The sequence below is a fragment of the Lates calcarifer genome, linkage group LG11 (assembly GCF_001640805.2).
Source record: "Lates calcarifer isolate ASB-BC8 linkage group LG11, TLL_Latcal_v3, whole genome shotgun sequence".
NCBI lineage: Eukaryota > Metazoa > Chordata > Actinopteri > Centropomidae > Lates > Lates calcarifer.
Window position 1 is genome coordinate 16,076,513 of NC_066843.1, and position 16,485 is coordinate 16,092,997.

The 16,485-nt window shown below is 40.0% G+C and overlaps 1 protein-coding gene across 1 annotated transcript; it reads right to left on the reverse strand.

Annotated features, from left to right (window-relative positions):
• Positions 1-1,310: 1,310 nt before the first annotated feature.
• pdgfbb (platelet-derived growth factor beta polypeptide b) lies at positions 1,311-14,166 on the reverse strand. Its single transcript, XM_018667784.2, has 8 exons — positions 13,255-14,166; positions 7,951-8,047; positions 6,797-6,853; positions 5,524-5,717; positions 5,249-5,437; positions 3,539-4,373; positions 3,254-3,418; positions 1,311-3,122 (listed from the first exon to the last, which is right to left on the reverse strand). Exons 1-7 carry the CDS (start codon positions 13,318-13,320, stop codon positions 3,273-3,275), a joined length of 1,584 nt encoding a protein of 527 aa, XP_018523300.1. The 5' UTR covers positions 13,321-14,166; the 3' UTR covers positions 1,311-3,122; positions 3,254-3,272.
• Between the last annotated feature and the right edge of the window lie 2,319 nt (positions 14,167-16,485).

Genomic DNA, 16,485 nt, shown 5'->3' on the forward strand with positions numbered 1-16,485 from the left:
CTGAGTTGGGGATTTTTTGCAGCCAAGAGTCAAGTGGGTAAATGTGAAAAACAAACCATCAAGAGAGTGTGTGCCAGAGTTCACCTACACTACAGCAACCCCCACTATTCCTTTTCTGTCTGCTTTGTCAGATTGAACAAACCTCACTGCACATCACTGAAACTAACACTTAGTACGAGGCAGTGAATTTCAGGAGTCAATAAGATGTCTCTGGAGACCTGAAGATGCACTGTGTAGACACAACATGCCAAACAGGCTTAGTAAATAAATCCACCTCACAAGGTGATAAATCAGGGAGTTCATGATGTTGTAAAAAAGTGATGTGTTAGCCTTGAAACTGCTAATGTGTCCCTTGTGTTTGGTGTTAAAAAGCACCTGCTTTCTTATTGTAAGATGCTGTACTGTACATAAGTGAAACAGCTAAACTAGAAATGGAAAAGTTGTCTGAGACTAAATGGATAATTAGGGACACTTTTGTCTCCAGCCATGAAATCTCATGTGAACAAGCATGTGAATGGGCAGTGATTCTCGAATTTGTAAAGCTCTTGAACTTTATTAGCCAAGTATTGTTTTTAGCCATGCTAGCTGCTCTGTGGATAAAAATGTTGGTGTGTCAGTTGGTTAAAATGTCTTTTTTTTGGTTTAAATGTCTTGACAACTGCTGGAGGGACTTCCATGAAATTTGTTACACTTATTCATATTCTCCTCAGCATGTAATAACTTTGGTGCTTTACCCTTTGGTAGACTTTTCATTTACAGCCATCAACAACTAAAAATTCAAAATCTCATTAGTATAATACACTGGTTTTTGGCTAATTACCTGCATAACTAATGGCATTCCCATCAGCCCCAGCTGTACTTTTTTAGTCCTAGCAAATCTTAGCTTGCTAACACACAGTAAACATCATTCCTTCTTAGCATCAGCATGTTAGCATTAGGTGACATTAGCATTTAGCTCAAAGTCACATTGTAACTGAGTGACTAGGATGGCTGTAGACTCTTAATGCCAACTCATGTTTTCCACTTGGCCTCTGACAGATGCTTCTATTCATACTAGTGTCAGGGTGTGACAGTGTCTTCAAGGACCCTGTGAAAATGATGGAAATTATGACGAAACTTACCTCACATGAACGCAGAAAGCAAGAATTTTCCTTTGGTCTTCAAATCAGTTTTGCTTCATTTGTCTGTCACCTGTTGAGCAACAGTTGTTGCAGTGACAACTGCACATTTCATAACAAAACACTGGCCTTTTAGAAAAAAAGGAAATGGATAGAGAGGAAAAATGGTAAAAAAGAATAAAACACACAAAGTCAATTTAAGCACATTAGCTTCTTATACCCATATGAAAATAGCATTAGGTGGCAAAGTTATCACAAACATTCCTTTCTTTCATCATATCTCATAATAAAACAGACAAAATCATCATCATTAACAGTTGTAAATTGACACAAAGGACATACAAGCCATGTTTTTCAATAACTTAATTGCTGATTATGGATTATTGGATACCAAATAGCATCAACAGTGTATTTCTAAGTGTTATTTCTAATGGAAATATACAAAAATAATATCTACATTGGTAAAGTTTGGCTTTTTTGTGTCCCTTCATGTGACTACCTATTGATTTACTTGTTTTGACCCTTTAATTTCCCTGTAAATCAAATATAAAAAACAATGTGATGTAGATTAATAAAACTAATATAGGGGCACATGAGGAAAATATGCTATAAATAGGTGTTTGTTTTCCCTCCCTGAAGAGTTTACAGGGAATGTGTTTCTGCCAAAATGTAATTGCTGGAAGAAAGACCTCTCTCTATCACAGAGAGAAAGAGACAGAAAAGTAGATATATGGTTCTACATGAGTATTGAGATGCATAACAGATGTGTAGGTGTGGGCACAAGCCCATACACACTACACCACACACTTAGGCATACAAAACAAACATACATGCACGCACTTTTTTGACATAGAATTTAAACACTGCATGGTACTGGGAGGTCACCGAACATACTGGTTTTTGTTTTCTGATTGAACCACCCAGCTGTCATGACAGACTGAATTTTTTATACATATCTCAATGACAACTTGTTTTCAGTATTTCTATAGAGAGTTAATCCACAGTAATGGTAGAGATAAATAAATAAGAAACATAGCACACAGTCAGATCCCAGGTGTATTGCTATCACCTCATCTAGCGCCTTGCTCTTTTTTCCTCAGGCCTGTCATGAGATTTTGAAACAAAGAAACCTCACTAATGCAACATTTTACATTTTCGTTCTCCAATCACATCTGTGTAATTCCAGTGTTTGTAATGAGTTAAATATCATTAAATATGGTTAAAGAGAGACCATCACTGTTTTAATGAGCTAATAAATGATATCAGGCCTTGGTATGGTAAATCAACACAGCTGTATCTTCCCAACTCAGCCCTAAATATGTGAGTTGTATCACACATGGAGATACTGGTCATTTTAGTCAGCATTAGTTGTCTACTGAACAATTGTCTCTTAGATTATCCAATTACAATACAACAGATTCTATCATGACACAGGAGAGTTACTGTTTATCCATTTCTATGTCCATTTTTCTACCAAACACACTTCATAGTCCAGTCTGACTATCATTATCACAAAATCAAGTCTTTCAGCAACAAACTTTTAAACCCCACATGGACTCGGCTTTGTCAATACATAAGTGCAGTTTCTCTCTGTTGATATCAAAACATGGTTCCACGTGGTTTTAAAATTGCACTATTATCCACAGTTCTACAGCGATGCAGTTTCAGTCCCCCTGATGTACTGTACTCGCAAAAAATTTGCCCGTCTTCAGATGCCACTTCATACCAGCAACTGTCGTTGTAGAGGCAAATGCTTTTTTTTAAAAAAAAAAAAAAAAAAAAAAAAAAAAAGAAGGTCCACCTTTATTTATATTCCATTTTTCTCTCACGTCTTCTTACTCCATCCAGGTGTAATTACAGGTTCACCAGACATTAGTAGTGTTACTGAGGAGATCTCACAGGACGAGCAGGTTACTGAGTGAATGAATAAATACTTATATGAAGGGAGTCACTCTGCTTCACCTCTGGATTATCCACAAAATACACCAAGTTTACATTGTGTCCCTGAGGGGGGAATAGAGAAAGATATTCTTTAAAAAAAAACAGTTTTCCACAGTTTCACATTCACTGATTCAAAACGTATTATAGTTCATTCACTTATTTCTATTTTACTGTCTAAACGTTTCTGAACTCACCTGGGGTTTTTTTTTAGTTCTACATTAGCATTGCTCTCATAGCTGCCTTGCTGATCCGTTTGCGATTCTTCCTCATCCTTCTCTTTGTTTGGTGTGGACGAGCTGGGGGTCTGGGTCCTGCTGGAGCAGAGGGCTGTTGTGTGGTAGTCGTAGATGTTGTTGTCTCTGTAAGAAAAGAATTTACATAGTAGAGGAAAGAAGAAAGAAGAAAAAAAAGATGACAGGTCTGACAGGTATTTATATTTGCGCTTTTATCACTCTCAAGTATTAAAAAGTGTCTGTTACCTGGTTTCTGTGTTGTTGTTTGCAGATGATGATGTTTACCATGCAGGTGATGTCGACGATCTGTCCCCTTTTCTCTCTGCCTTGCCTCCTCTTCACGTTTCATCTGCTGCTGTCTCAGAATCTCCTTCTCTTGGTCCAACCTCTTGTGGAGGAGTAGGAGCTCTTTTCTCTCCTCCTCCAGTTTTGCCTCCTCCATCCGTAATATCCTCTCTTCCTCTGGAGTGTCGTTCTCTCTCCGTCTCGCCTGCTCTCGAGGCTCTGGATTTGGCTCTTTGGTCGGTCGGAACCTGCTCCCAGCTTTCTCACGAATGGTTTCCTCAGTGGGGCTGAATTTGGCATCAGGATTCTGAGTAACAAGCTGAGAGATTCCACTCGTGTGAATCTTTGTCAGTTTGGATTTGTCTTCTTCCAGTAACGGGCTGTGCGTTTGTGTGACTTTGTCCCTGCTCCTGTTTCCCTCATTAACTTTCCCTTCAGTGTTGTTGAGCAGCAACCCATTTCCACCTTCTGCCGACTTGTTCATTACTTCAACACCAATATTATCCACTGAGGAAATAGTCTTGTTGCCACCTGAGTTACCAACATTTTCTGGATTCTCAGAATGGGATTCAGTCCCATGGAGCCTGCTGGAGTTATGTGCCCAGTGTGGAGCAAAGAGAATAGCTTCTCCAGGCCGAGGTGTGTCCTCCCCAGCCACACTGTACCCTTCTCCAGGGGGAGTGAAAGTGTCCCCTCTGGGGCTCCAGTGCTGTTCCAGGAGATCCTCCAGGTGGGCCCTCTGGTTCTGTTTCAGCTCATCCCACTGGTGGAGCTCATCTTTGGAATGCATCTTGACCTTTGACAATAAATTCAGCAAAATTCAGTTCAGCTTAATTGGGTATAGTTTATCATGAGTGAGATGATGAGTAAACATTGCACATGCTCTGTACCAGGCATTTGTGAATTTGTCAATTCACAGCACTATTACTAACCAGTAAAGGCTTGAGAACCATATAACTCTTCTGGCAGGTGTTGAAAAAAGCACTATCCACAAAAGAACATGTTTCAGTGCTGAAAAAGTGTTGAGGTGTCATACCAGTGTGCATAGCCTACAACAGTCAGGTTTTAAAGGGGCTATTTGCAAGTTTTCTCTACCACTGAATGTGGTTTCTTGCTGAGAGAGGGTGGTGGTGATGGTCACTTGCCAAGAGCTTCAGACATTGTTGCATTTACAATACAAGAGGTCAGAATACGCCCTCTGAGCAGCACTACTTCTTCAGGGAAGACTGGAAGCTACAGTGAGTCGCTATCAGAAACTGATGAGATGGGCAAGCCAAGCTGTGGCTAGCTAGGCAGTATGCTAACTTCAGTAGAAGAAAAGAAGTGACAGAAGTAGAAAAAAAACATGAGTTAGAGTTAGGTAAAGGAATGAAGTTTGAGGCTGAACTCTACTACACAGCAATAGCAAAGTTTTACTTATAGCTCCTTTAATCAAGGTTGGAGGATGGTCTATATGCTGGAAGACATTTTGTTGTAAGAGAAATTGTAAAAGTTTTGTACAGAAATTTGATGGAAATGTCAAACCTTGTAGTAACATTATTTTCTTGTTTTTTTGTTGTCAAACCTTCATGAATATACAAATAGCCCCTTTAAAACCTGACTATTGTAAGCTATACGCACCTCAACCCTATGTTGAAACATGAGCTTGACTGAACAACTGTCACACTGTACCTGTCCCTGTCCATGTTCTTGGCTGAGTGTCTGGTTTCGGTGCTGATGGCTGTGCTGTCTGCGAGATGATTTTTTCTTGGGCACTGGAAGACGTGGTGCAGGCTGACATCGGCACTCCACATGATCCACCACTGACACCACTGCTTTAGCGTAAGTGGGTCTTTTATTTATGTATTCAATCTTCATCACCTGGAATGGTTAAGAAGGAAGGTGGGAGTCATGTGGAGAAAACAGCAGTATAACAAAACCACTTTTTTTTTTATGCAGTTGCTTACCTGCAAGTATCTGGTGTGTGTGACGACAGGGACACACTGCAGGCTCTTGGTGTTGCAGCAACCAGAGCAACGCTGCACCTCAACGCATGGCGGCCATAACAGGAAGTTAGCATTGCTACGGTCCAACATCGCCCTGGTAACCTCAACCACCTCTGTACGTACTTTACACAGAGCCTGCTGGGCCGGCTGGGCATCTGAGGGATCAGATATGAATAAATATGAGTATGACTGGTGGTACTGGTGTTACCATTAGCATTAGAGTATTAGCATTCAAAACATACTACACTGTAAAAACACCTTTACTGTATTTGACTATTAAGAACCACCTTCCCTCTGTGTATGTGTTTGTTAAACCAACAAGTGAAAAGACAGCAATTAAAATGTACATAGGGCTCCTGTGATTAGTTACAGAAATACAAACCCTTTCAAGTTTCTGGGAGATGAGCATCTTACAAATGAGTTATTTATGGGATAATGCAATATGAGCCCAATTTACTATTTTGTACCATAGTGGCTATGACTTACGCAGCCAACCTACAACTATCCTCCACTAGCACACAGCATCCAGTACAGCCTGTTTCTAGCTGTTTCAGAGAAGGTGTATAATAAAACTCATGCATTTCAAATGAGCAGACATTCTGCAACTTCTTCTAATCAGCCTTGTTTTTGTCTGAAACATGAGGAAATTTTATTTCATTGTGCTCACAGTTCAACAAGACTGTTCTGTTTTTCTGGGGTTGACAGACAAGAACAGAGATATTAAGATATTTGGCGTAATTTACATGAGGATTAATGTAGGGCCATCAGTATCTCCTCATGCTAGAGGGAATCCAGCAAAGACACCCAGATTGTTGGAGATTGATGTCTAGTAATTAAGACATCTGCTTTATCATGATAGCGAAAACAAGGTTAATGGGAAGGATTTTACCGTGTCACTAAAACCATACTTGTCACATTAATCAACTCCAAGGAAGGCTGACTAATGAGGATGGAGTCCTTTTACATTCATGAGGAAAATCAGGAATTCTCCATGCCAGCACTACGACCTTCTGTTAACCTATTTTTGAACAGGAAAACACATTTATCCTCACAAACTGCTGCACGCCATGCCCTGAGAATGCTTTTTTTAAGATCTTAAGAAGCCACATTAGAGTAAAAGAAGCGATCTCCTGCATAATACACAATAAATTTACTTTGTGAGTGCAACAAGAAACCAGTCTTCTAAGTAACACTCTACAAGAACAAAAAGGAAGGAGGGGAGGGCTTAGCTCACCAAGGCTCCTTGGTAGTCTGTGACCTCCATTGGCTGCAGAGATCCCATCCTCCTCATCTGAGACAAAACAATAAACAAACACAGCATTTGACTAAACACAGCAACTGATTTAAGTCTGTTTTTGGCATGTGGTGTATATTTTATTCTGAGGCCTTCTAGCGCCCTCTGCATGCTGTGGAGATAAAACATGAGCCCGGGTCCTCTGTGTGCATGTGGGGTGTGTGAATGTGAACAAGCACAAGAAGACAAAAAGAGAGAGGGGAGAAACAAAGAGGGTGTGGGGGTAGTTAATGTCCCATGTGAGAGTGCATGTGAGTATACACATACAAAGAAACAAAGACTTAGACCAAGATTGAGTAACTGTTATTATAATTCTAATATTGTGTATTTACATGTGTGTCTGAGGTGGTTTTAGTACTGATGATGTTTACTAATTGTTGTGTAAGTCTTCAATTCATCTTTGCATTGGCTACATAGATTTTATATGTGTTATTTGATGTACTCTTGATTACAAGTTTTTACCATTTCAGTAGCATCTGAAATTTTTCCTAAGAAAGTCTTCATTTAAGAGAAAACATCATGTTCATGTAAATCAGCATACTGAGTTCACTGACTTAGTTGTCTCTGCATCACTGGGCTTCATTTATTGTGTTGAGTGGAAACATCATGTGCTGTATCTCAACACTGCCATTTTTATAAAAAGTAGCAAAATGTTTTTGATTGATGGCAAATCATTTTGCACTTTATTTTGAAAGGATATTTCAACCCACACAGCAATTAACAGGCAATTCTGTTCCTCATGAAATTGTTGCCTACGTGTTTGACACTTTCTGCCTCAGTATTTCAACATAAACACGTTCTAAACAATGTTGCTAAAATATTTCCTCTTTTATTGGTTTATAGTGAATGAGCTAAAGATACAGAAAATGTGAGATCCCACCAGTGTTATCGGTTTAGGCGTAAGATTTAAAATGGTTTAACTGGTTATATTTAGTGATAAAGCTGAAAATAGTTTGGTTTACAGTAAGATTTCACATGTTGAGGATATAGTGAGAATGTGAACAGAGAACAACTTTGTTAGGATGCATAACACCCCCAATACCTGATCTGTTTAAGCATATGTAACAATAATAGGAGAACGCTCTGATCTTTACCTACGGAGTCAGAGAGCAGCAGCAGCTGAAGGTCCTCTATGGAGGAGATGGGGCTGTTTCTAACCAGCTCCACCAGGGCTGCAGGCAGAGGGTCCCCCTGAAACACACACATATATAAATTATTACAAACAGAATATTGTACAATAGTCTGGACCACCTAGAGCGTGATTATGGGAAAAGAGGAAAAGCAGATGACACATTTAGACATTTTTTCAGCAGTGGACATGACTGTAAGAATAGCTATTTGAAAATCTCCCACCCGTCTGCATCCTGCAACAGGGATTACAGAGTTTTCCAAACAATTCCTCTGAGGAAATGGAATAACACTGCAGCTACATCACAAGTCTCTCAGTGTGTGTAGTTGCTTGACTGAGGCACAATAGGTGATTAAAATGTAAACAAAACTCTTACACTTCAATCAAAAACCAAAACCCAAGACTCTCAAATTAACAAGACTTTTAGTATAAAAATTAGCATAGTTTATTTATCATTAACTAAATCGACATATAGCATACTCTCTAGGGCTGTGAGGGGTTTACGTCAGTGTTACCTCTAAACACTTGAGTAATACTGAGTTATGATTGGCTGAGAATCACAAAACGAAACAAAACTGGTTTTTCATTTCTAACTCTTCAGTTATGAATGAGCACAGTGCTCATTCTCAGCTCATCTACTGATTGAGCCTTTAAACAGCAGCCACACAACTGCTCCTGCTTAAAGAATATATCACTCACTGCAAAGGTAATTCTCTTTTATGTTTTTTAATAGTTTTTGGAAGGCAGTGGCTCCATAGGCAATAGGATTTTTTTCTGGTTTTGATTTTTTTATGGGATATTATAACAAAACAAGATAACACAGAAGTTTACATAACTTGATCCTTGAATATTTGACTAAATATTTCCATAACAACACAACAAAAACAGCTCCACATTGTCTTTCTACAGACTGACTGTGGGTTTAACCCCGCCAGTCATTAATGGGCAAGAGAGCTGGAGGGGGTGTGCAGCAGTATTAACCACAGCAGACACACAATGGTCACTAAGAGCAGGGTGAATGACTATTGGCGTTGTGTCTTCTCATCTGCTAACATTTAGGGGTCAAAGGAGACAGGAAGGAGTCAGGAAGTGGGGGAAGGAGTGATATAGAGAGGAGGAGAGAAGAGAGGTGCATCTGAAAAAAGTGGGATAATAGTTGAATAAAAGACGAGCTGAAATGGACAAGGATCAGACATGGGTCGACACACTCCCATACATTGGTTTAAATGTGGTGGACATGCTTCACTTGCTTTGCCATCTCACAGTGAGATGAACCAATGAAGATGACCCCAAGGGAGCTAATGTGATCTGGCTTGTTACACCATTTAACAAAATATTAACTGTCTTATAATTAACATGTAGAAATAACACAATATGTGTATTGTACAACTTTTAAAAAAAGAGATTCAATTTGTAGCGCGAGTCCAGTCCAGCGTATGATTCCATTTAGATTCTGAAGAATATAATGAATCCCGGCGGGAAGCAGGTTTTAGCCAAAGGAAGTAACCATCCATGCATGAACATGCATTCTCACCCTGCCCATACTGTGTGCCACTGATTTTCCCCCATTGTTGGTTAGCTTTTCATAGTCAAATTATCCAACAGGGAAATGCCTGCTGTATTACACTTAACATCTCCGCTGCCGATGCCCCTGAGGAGTCGTCATGATTGTTTCCTCCCTCCGCTGACGGAGCAAACCTGCCTGGTCGGCTAATTGTGTCTGATGTTAATTATAGGATGTGTGCCTTTGTTCACGTTGGTGCCTGCTGTCATGACGATTTGTGTCTAAGCAGGAAATATTAAATAAACACTTTGGTTCTGATAAACAAAACAGATGTAAACAGGTTCAAACTGCACAGACTGAATATGTAAACACACATCAATGTTCAATGTGCTGCTATGAGGGATAAGTATTTTGATACATTAAATATGTCGAGACACTAAAATAATGAAATTAATTGAAAAAACAGAAAAGAAAAGAACAGCTGTAACCAATGATTATTTTCAGTGTCTATTAATCTGTTGCTCATTTAGATTGAGGCTGAAAAACATAGGAAAAAGATTTCACATGCATGTTTTGGAGGACCAACACTCCAAACCCTAAAAATATTTAGTTAAATATCAAATAAGACAAAGAACAACAGCTAAATTTTGCAACTGAAAAGCTGAAACTGGACAATGTTTGTCATTTTTATTTAAAATATCACCCACGACATTAACAAATTACCAAAATTATTATTTTATATTTATTATTTTTCTTTTGGTTGACTGATCATTTCCGCTCTGCTTCGAAGATTGCCAACGCAGGGATGTGGTCAAGTATTATGTCTAATGTCATTCTTCCCTTCAAGAAACTCTAGGGCTATCCCTGTGGTTTTGTAAAGGGCAGATTAGTTGCCTGTGAAATGGCAAAAGGTGAAAGGTGAAATCAGGGGTTTAATGCTAATATTTCGCTGCACTGAGAGTCTGAGCAAACTCTGTCTCATCCTTCATCTGCATCTGGAGCAGTTGGCCTGTTTCAAATAATGGGCTTCTGCTGATGAGGCAGAGACAATGACAGATGTTAGATTAGGTGTTGTGATGTTGGCCTTGTGTTTATGTACGGCAACACAGAAGACTCTCTGCAGTACCACTTCTTAGAAATAGTACTGCATAACATAACTGCTCCCTGTAATGCACACAGGTGCAAATACATAAAATACCCTTCTGGTGTCTGGTATACTTTCTGCTGTTTTACATGTTCCAAAAACCCAGATTTTGACACAATCCAGAACTTATCACCTGAGGGAAGCTCCCTTCCCCTGAAGGCCTGCTGGACACGTTGAGGAATGCCAGGTACAGGCAGCAGCTGCAGTGGGCAGGGGAGGAGAGGGAACATCTAATCGTACATAATTAGGGGGTCGAGTTTGCTGCCGGCAGCAGCAGCAGCAATAGCCACAGCACATGTGCGAGGCTTCACGTGTAGTCACTGAAACTATGCCCACACGTGCGCAGTACTGGAATGTGTGAATAAATATGACTTTAATTAATTCCTTCATCATGATTGAGTTGGAAAGGAGTTGGAAACGCAATTAAAGATAATGAGGAGTTTGTGTTAGCTAAAATTCAATGTCTACATTCCTCTTTGGTGGTCCAAGTAGCGCTTTATATATTAGCAAGCTTTTAAATGATCACTCACTCTCAAGACTAGATGTCTTTTAAACCCATTCAGTTAAGATAATGTTCTTCTTATGGGACGTGAGTGAACCTACAGACACCCTGACTATAACTTTAAAATTAGACGTGGGGGAATTCCTGGCTGTATACCTCAAAGCCTTTGTAGCGTTCTCCCTCTAAAACACTTGGCCTGTCAAATTTGAGTTTTCTTTTACATGTGGTGCCTACAGAAACCATAAAATGAAAGGACTGGTTGACGACAGGAATTTAAAGTCATCCATCATGGCTTTGTTTCACAATATCTACCTTGATGTGAAGTAGTCATAGTGATGGTAGACTACATATAGTACCCTCTTTTTGGTTCAGTTAATGAAAGGAGGAATGAAAGCACTTGTAATCCCAGTTATAATGTTTTATGATTCAGGAACTTTATAATGTAGGGGAATTATATATTACATTAACACTTCACCTCCTGCATAAGTTCTGTGTTTGTATTTTTTCTCTCTTTTTTTATTGATTTTATTTTAATTGACAACTAATAGTTTCCAACATGTGCAGAAGTGACTCAGTCCTGGGGGCAAACCACAACACCCCATCTGACTGAATGGGTTGTGCCCTCTTTTTTGACTTGTTTAAATGTCCACTTCCCCCAGCTGACTTGTTAATTGTGTGTGTTTAAACTTCATTTAGTTTCACAAGTCATTGACACTGGTGTTTCATTGTGGAGATGAATTACAAAGGTCAGACAGACTCAGATTAAATCTGAATGGAGGCACAAAGAAAGATAAGATCAGATTCTCTATGCATCTGATTCTACTTGTATAGACTTCATATCAGCAAAAAAGGATATGAAGTCTGGAGAAGTGGGTTCAGATATACAGAGAGTCTGATTTTATCTTTCTTTGTGCCTCCTTTCACATTTAATCTGTGTTTCTGACCCTGGTGAAAAGAAGGCCAAAACTTATTTCCACCAAAATTAAAACGTCACTTATCATCAAGCCTCACTTGACCTACATGAGACCCGTGGTTAAGTTTCATCTTCCTGTTTAACCTCAGCAGGCAGTCAGACTTTGTCTATCTATCCTGCATCCATATTTCACTATGGCCTGTTCGCTTTCACAAGCTTTTAATGAAATTTACACTAAGAAATATTTGAGGTGTAGATGTAAAATGGAGCAGCTGTGCAGATGTTGCTCACTAGAGGGGAGGTGGCAATATCTATGGAAGTAAAGAGGTTCTGCACTTAGACCATCCACAAAATCAGCAAGACACGTGATTTACATTGTGTTGACGCATGACAAATATTCCACACCACAACACTCCATCTCATGTCATCTTGTTCCCCAGATACAGTTCATCCTGGGTGTCAAACTTAAGAAAAAAAACAGTGTCACCACATGTGGTAAATGTAACAAACATGTGGCCTCCATAGCATGATGTTGCAGTATGATAGCACTCCCTGACTGATTTACAGCCTCGCTCAACATCTGGAGCAGCATCCATGAATGCATCACACGACCACGTGGAGGGTCCAGCTGTAAAAAGAGCCTATCATGGCAGCCTCTGCTTCCTGGCTCATCACCCACAGAGGAAGACCTCTGCATGTGTCTGCCCCTGGGCATCCATTCATAACGCCAGTTAATGGGAGGAATAACAGTTATTTTCTGCAAGCATCCCACCACCAGCCCTCACGGACGCAATGATGGGAAAGACTGGCTTTTATTATGAGACTGCAGAGAAGCAGGTGCACTCACTCCAAAGTTATAAAAACCACCTGGGTTTGATTATCATGTTGGTCTATGTGTCCTCTGTTGTGTTTGGTAGGAACACATAAGCTCTTGATAATGTTACTTATAATTAAAGTAAAAAATCAAACAAAAATATAGTAGAAACTTTAAAAACGCATTCATTACATACAGCATTTGTTACTTTATTTAGATTTTTTTAAATGTAATTTTAAGGAAACAGTTGCTACACTTATATGTTATAAACGTATTTAAAGAATATAATTTCAGTTTCTGTTTGTATAGTATGCTACAGGACTAGTTGGTTAATAGCTGTCATAGCAAAGTATCTCTCAAAGTTTATCATACTTTGATTGATGCTAACTCACCTCGGCTACGCCAAACCGCAGACACGCCGCCAGCAACACGAGCAGCAGCTGTACCCACGAGCTCATCTTGCTGCCCAGCCTCGAGCCTCTTCGACGGACCGGGCATTTATGGAAGCGCGAGAGTCCCTCTCTCCTCAGCACTGCGCGCGGGGGGACAGCGGCTCGCCCTGCGGGACTGCGCGCGCGTAGACGGTCTGTCCACACAGTCGTCTTTCCAGCAGAGATACTATCCGCAGAAGAAGGAGAAGAAGAAGAAAAAGGCGCTCGTGCTCGGTCAGCGGCACACAACGTGTAAAAAACTAAGCAGAAACCTCCTCCTCAACTTGCGCATTGAGTGCGCGTTTTCGGATAAAAGCGCAGAGTGATAGCGAGAAACTGAATTAAGAGAAAACTTTACGACATTTCTACGTAGCAAAGGTCCAAACTTCACGAGGCAAAACTATCCAAAAGACTCGGAAAGTAAGTCAAGTTGAAATTATTCCAAGGATGTCCCGCTTTCTTTTAAGTATGATAAATTAAAAATCCAATTGACTTCACTTTTCCCAGCAGTAAAGTGTCTCTTTAACCGTGATGCGTTCCCAAAAAAAAGTCCAGCTCACAGGCTGAGTGTCTGAAATAACGTCGCAAGTCAGTGGTGTGCAGTCTTCTTCTTCCAAGTAGTCTTATCAATAAGCAAAGCGCTGTGTGGCTCGGTGCGCCTCAGCCCTGGACCTGTCTGATTACGCAGAAGCAGCGGTGGTGGCGGTGATGGTGGTAGTGGTGGTGAGGGGAAGAGCAGATTTCCAAGAGTCTGCTGTTGGTCCGCTCAACTGTATCTCTCTCCCGCCCCCTGTCTGAGGAATGGGTGATAATCTGCGCACAAAGGAGCGACATTAGTCCGCAAACAACCGCCTCACAGCAGCCGCTCTGAGCAAAATTTCCTCTGTCGCGGATCATTTATGCAGATATTCCTGAGACTGGGCCAAGTCCTTTGGGTTTTTTCTTTTTTTCTGTTGAACTGAATTTTGTTTTTGCCACATGATGTGGAGCTCTGAGGGTGTAAAAATATCAACCTAGTGTCAGTGTTTCTTCTGTACATTAACTCATCTACTGTAGTTAAGGGCAACTTTGAGGTACTTTACTTAAGCATGACACTTTACAACTCTACTCCACTACATTTCATAGGAAGACACTGTATTTTATTTCCCCATTACATTTATTAAACTACTGCAGTTCCTCACTTTTCAGATTAAGACTTGATATCTTAGATAAAACCAACTCCACCATGACAACTATAAATGCTCCTCCTTACTGCTAGTGTTAAAATAAAGGATCTAAATACATCCACACCCATTTTATACTATAACTGTATGAACACATTCTGGTTCTGATGGACAAATAATTAACATTTAGAAACTGTAAGAAACTTACAGCGAGTCATAAAGAGTGAAGGTAGGCCATGCTTCCCCATTTGCATTTACATGACTTTTCTCTTAAAAGTTTAATCAGCTTGCATTTGCTGTTATCATTCATGGAGTTTATGTAAAACAAAAGATGCTGTAAGCAAAGTCAACACTTATGAATAACCCATGACCCTAAATTTGGCCTATTGCATAACAGGCCTTTATGCAGCTACTATTGCTGGAGAGGTCAGAGGGATAGTTGCCATGCCAACTGACTCCTCTTATTACCTCAGCATCACCGCTAGCTAGGCTATCAGGAAACAAAAGGTGTTTCTAAATATCACAGGAGTTATTCTCAGACTCCTGACCTTTGATGGTCGCTCATGTTTAGGGAACATTTTTGAACAATGGCTGACGGTGACTGTGCATGTGCAAACTCTGCCGACCCGGGCCCAAAAATAATATATCAGCCAGACAACCCAGTGGACTTAAAATGACTTATAAGGGGGAGAAGAGCAAGAAAGTTTTTATAATGGCAAAGTGCAGAAAGGAACAAAACTGTTGAATAAATTGTAATATGTATGTATTATTTTTGAATTTTTAAATGGAGACATTTTATTATAGATCCTCATGGTTTCTCAAACAGCACTGTGCTGCAGCTCTGAAGAATGTCCCTTCAGTTAGTAATGTCTGTTCTTCCAGTTCAATCATGGCCCAGTGAATAATAGGATACCATTGTTTTTCTAACAAGAGTCAATGGAGGAAACAGCATGAGCTATGGAGCTATATTTACACTGCGTTTCATTTTCGCACGTTTGGCCAAGGCCACTGGCACTATGGGGTAACAACTGAGGATACTAGTGCAATGCAAAGCCAAGGAAACAGTGGTGCTACTGTGGAATGAATCATGATATCCACACTTATTGTATATATATATATATATATATATATATATGGTGCCACTCCTTTTTATTGTAAAGTCCCAAAGATGAAAAATGGGTGGAAGGCTGGTTTAATATGGATTGTGTAATCTTTCTCTACACACCATTAGCTGAGTGTAACTTTTAGGTGGAATCCTGTTTTGTGTACTAACTAACAAAGCAGGTGTTTGAGTGTGCTTTTCCGTTTTCCTATCTGTGTTAATTTTATGTCTGTACACGTCAAAACATATTTTATTTTATGCTCAGGTTATGGTTCCCAAAACGTGAGTGTTTGGTTCCTAAGGAGAAAGGGAAAAGGAGGAGGAGGAGGAAGAGGAGGATGAGGAGGAGGGGGAGCAGGTTCTTGACTAGAGGTAGGGATTTTCCCACCGGGACCTGCATTCATATCACACTATAGCGGACTTTCTCACTCTTGCACACACACACACACACACACACACACACACACACACACACACACAAGCTCACACCTGCGACTATAACATCTCACCACAACCCCACTGAGATATGACCATCCATCATTCTCTACAGAGCGACAACTTAATAAGAAACATTCATAAAAATACTGTATATGCACCTGTACCTAAAGCTCAGTAGTGTGTGTGTGTGTGTGTGTGTGTGTGTGTGTGTGCAAAAACACACATTTTCAGTCAGTGTACATGAGTGTATATAAATAAATGCATGTACATCAGGAAAATAAAATTCTTATACAAGCAAGCAGTTACACTCTTGCATATACACACACACACACACACACACACACATAAATGTGCACACAAATACACAGAGACTCAATGAAACTGCACATGAAGAGCATACTTTTGTGTGGAGCAAATCACACCCCCTCACATATTGGCTCACATACACACACATACACTCAGTGTCCCGAGCTGACAACTGTTTTCAAC

Excerpts from the sequence above, each read along its gene's own strand:
- pdgfbb (XM_018667784.2), bottom strand. The coding sequence starts at position 13,320 with ATGAGCTCGTGGGTACAGCTGCTGCTCGTGTTGCTGGCGGCGTGTCTG. Across the intron at positions 8,048-13,254 it reads TGCGGTTTGGCGTAGCCGAG|GGGGACCCTCTGCCTGCAGC; the intron begins GTGAGTTAGCAT and ends TGTGTGTTTCAG. Across the intron at positions 4,374-5,248 it reads AAGAACATGGACAGGGACAG|GTCAAGATGCATTCCAAAGA; the intron begins GTACAGTGTGAC and ends TTATTGTCAAAG.